Source organism: Mus caroli, chromosome 11 (genome assembly GCF_900094665.2).
Source record: "Mus caroli chromosome 11, CAROLI_EIJ_v1.1, whole genome shotgun sequence".
NCBI classification, from domain to species: domain Eukaryota; kingdom Metazoa; phylum Chordata; class Mammalia; order Rodentia; family Muridae; genus Mus; species Mus caroli.
In genome coordinates this window covers 1543275-1545115 of record NC_034580.1, presented here as the reverse complement: position 1 = coordinate 1545115, position 1841 = coordinate 1543275, and the positions used below count along the sequence as shown (strand labels likewise).

The 1841-nt window shown below is 47.5% G+C and overlaps 1 protein-coding gene across 1 annotated transcript in view; it reads left to right on the top strand.

Moving 5' to 3' along the window:
• Positions 1–1483, top strand: part of LOC110305535 (cytochrome b-c1 complex subunit 9) — a 2743-nt gene extending 1260 nt beyond the window's left edge. Inside the window, exon 2 of the mRNA XM_021177550.2 lies at positions 1233–1483. Within this exon, the coding sequence (XP_021033209.1) occupies positions 1233–1277 (45 nt within the window). The 3' untranslated portion in view covers positions 1278–1483. The remainder of the gene's footprint in view (positions 1–1232) is intronic.
• Positions 1484–1841: the final 358 nt, after the last annotated feature.

Here is a 1841-nt window from a genome sequence, read left to right as displayed (position 1 = left end):
TAAGTACACTGCAGCTATCTTCAGAGACTCCAGAAGAGGGAGTCAGATCTTGTTACAGATGGTTGTGAGCCACCATGTGGTTGCTGGGATTTGAACTCCAGACCTTTGGAAGAGCAGTCGGGTGCTCTTACCCACTGAGCCATCTCACCAGCCCTCTGTGCATGTTTTATGTCACAAGATTGTGACATTATTGGGGAAGGCATGTTACTGATGGCCAGCATGTTCATCGACTGGTTTCCTTTTCTCGAGACAGGGTTTCTCTGTGTAGCTCTTGCTGTCCCGGAGCTAGATGGTAGACAAGGCTTGGCCTTAGACTCACCCTCCTGCCTCTGCCACCTGAGTGTTGGGATTGAAGGCCTGCGCCACCACCGACCGACCAGCTCCTCCACTGAGTGGCCTTCCTTCTTGCCTTCCTTCCTTTCTTACCTCTTTTGGTTTGTTTTTAAATTTTGTTGTTTAAATTTTATATGCTTATGTTGTGTCTGCATGTACATCATCTGTGCTAGGAACTGGACGCAGGTCCTCTGGAAGAGCAACCAGAGTACTCTGAGCCACTGAGTCGTCTCTCCAGCCCCCTCAGGGCTCTCTGACCTGCTGCCCAGACAGGCTCTGTCTACTACTTGCTGTATTTCCTCTGGGGGGGTAGCTTCCTGTCCATATGAGAGTGTTGCCACTCTGATCTTGTATAAGCATTTCCAAGTATCGAAAGTTGTCTTAAGTCTGCTGGCAGAATTCCCCCATTTTCCCGTGCTTCTAGGAATGGGGATTGTGTAACCACTTTAGGTCTGAAGAATAAAAAGTGACTCAATGTGAAATGTGGGGGGTGGGGGAGGCATTTTCTAGGTGCTGTTTTTTAATAATGAAGAAACTGGGACCATTCTTGCAACCTATCTTCCTCTCTTGTGCAAGTGCTGGGTTCCCTCCCCACTTCGTGTGGTTAATGAGTGTTTTGTTATGTTGCTTTTTTGTGTGTTTTGGTTTGGATTTTGATTTCTCAGACAGGGTTTATCTGTGTAGTGGCTGTCTTAGAGCCCACACTGTAGACCAGGCTGACCTTGAATTCAGAGGCCCACCTGCTTCTGCCTCCCAAAGGCTGGAATCAAAGTGTGTGCTCAGCTACATTGTTAACTCCTTCAACACTGATTTCTCTGCTCTTCTCTTTGGACAGCTAGAGTTGTTGTAAAATGTGAGGACAAAGGTTAACGGTGAACTGCCTTGTGTTTTAAATGCAGAAACTGTGGAAACATATAAAGCACAAGTATGAGAACAAGGAGTAACACCCTGCCCCTGTGGGACCCAAAGGAACAGTCGCCTGTCAGCTGTTTGCCTGGAGTTGGGGCCTCAGCCTAAGGATGAGTTTCAAGTTGCTGTTCACGGACCGCCAGTGTGTGGGCAAGCTATGGCTCCACTGTACAAACAGACTCACTTCTGCAGTGTTTGACTACAGCTGTCAGCAAATAAATGCAAATTGCTCATGAGACCAGCTTTTGCTTTTGCACGGGTCCTTTATTAACTTCCTGATCTCCGCTTGGCAGTTGAGACCATGCCCAAGCCCCATGCAAACTCCTGAAGACTCTACCATTTGGAGTTGTTCCATTCATATCCCAAGAATCCTAGTTTGAACACATCAGCCTGAATAGAGGTTATCTTTAACCCAATAGTCCCAGTCTTTTGTTCTTATTTAATATAAATGGGTGTTGTGGTGCCCAAGGAAGCATTAGATCTCCTGCAACTGGGGGGTACAGATGGTTGTAAGCTACGTGTAGGTGCTGGGAATTGAACTCAGGTCCTCTAGGAGAGCAGCCAGTGCCCTTAACCACTGAGCCACCTCTTCAGCCCCC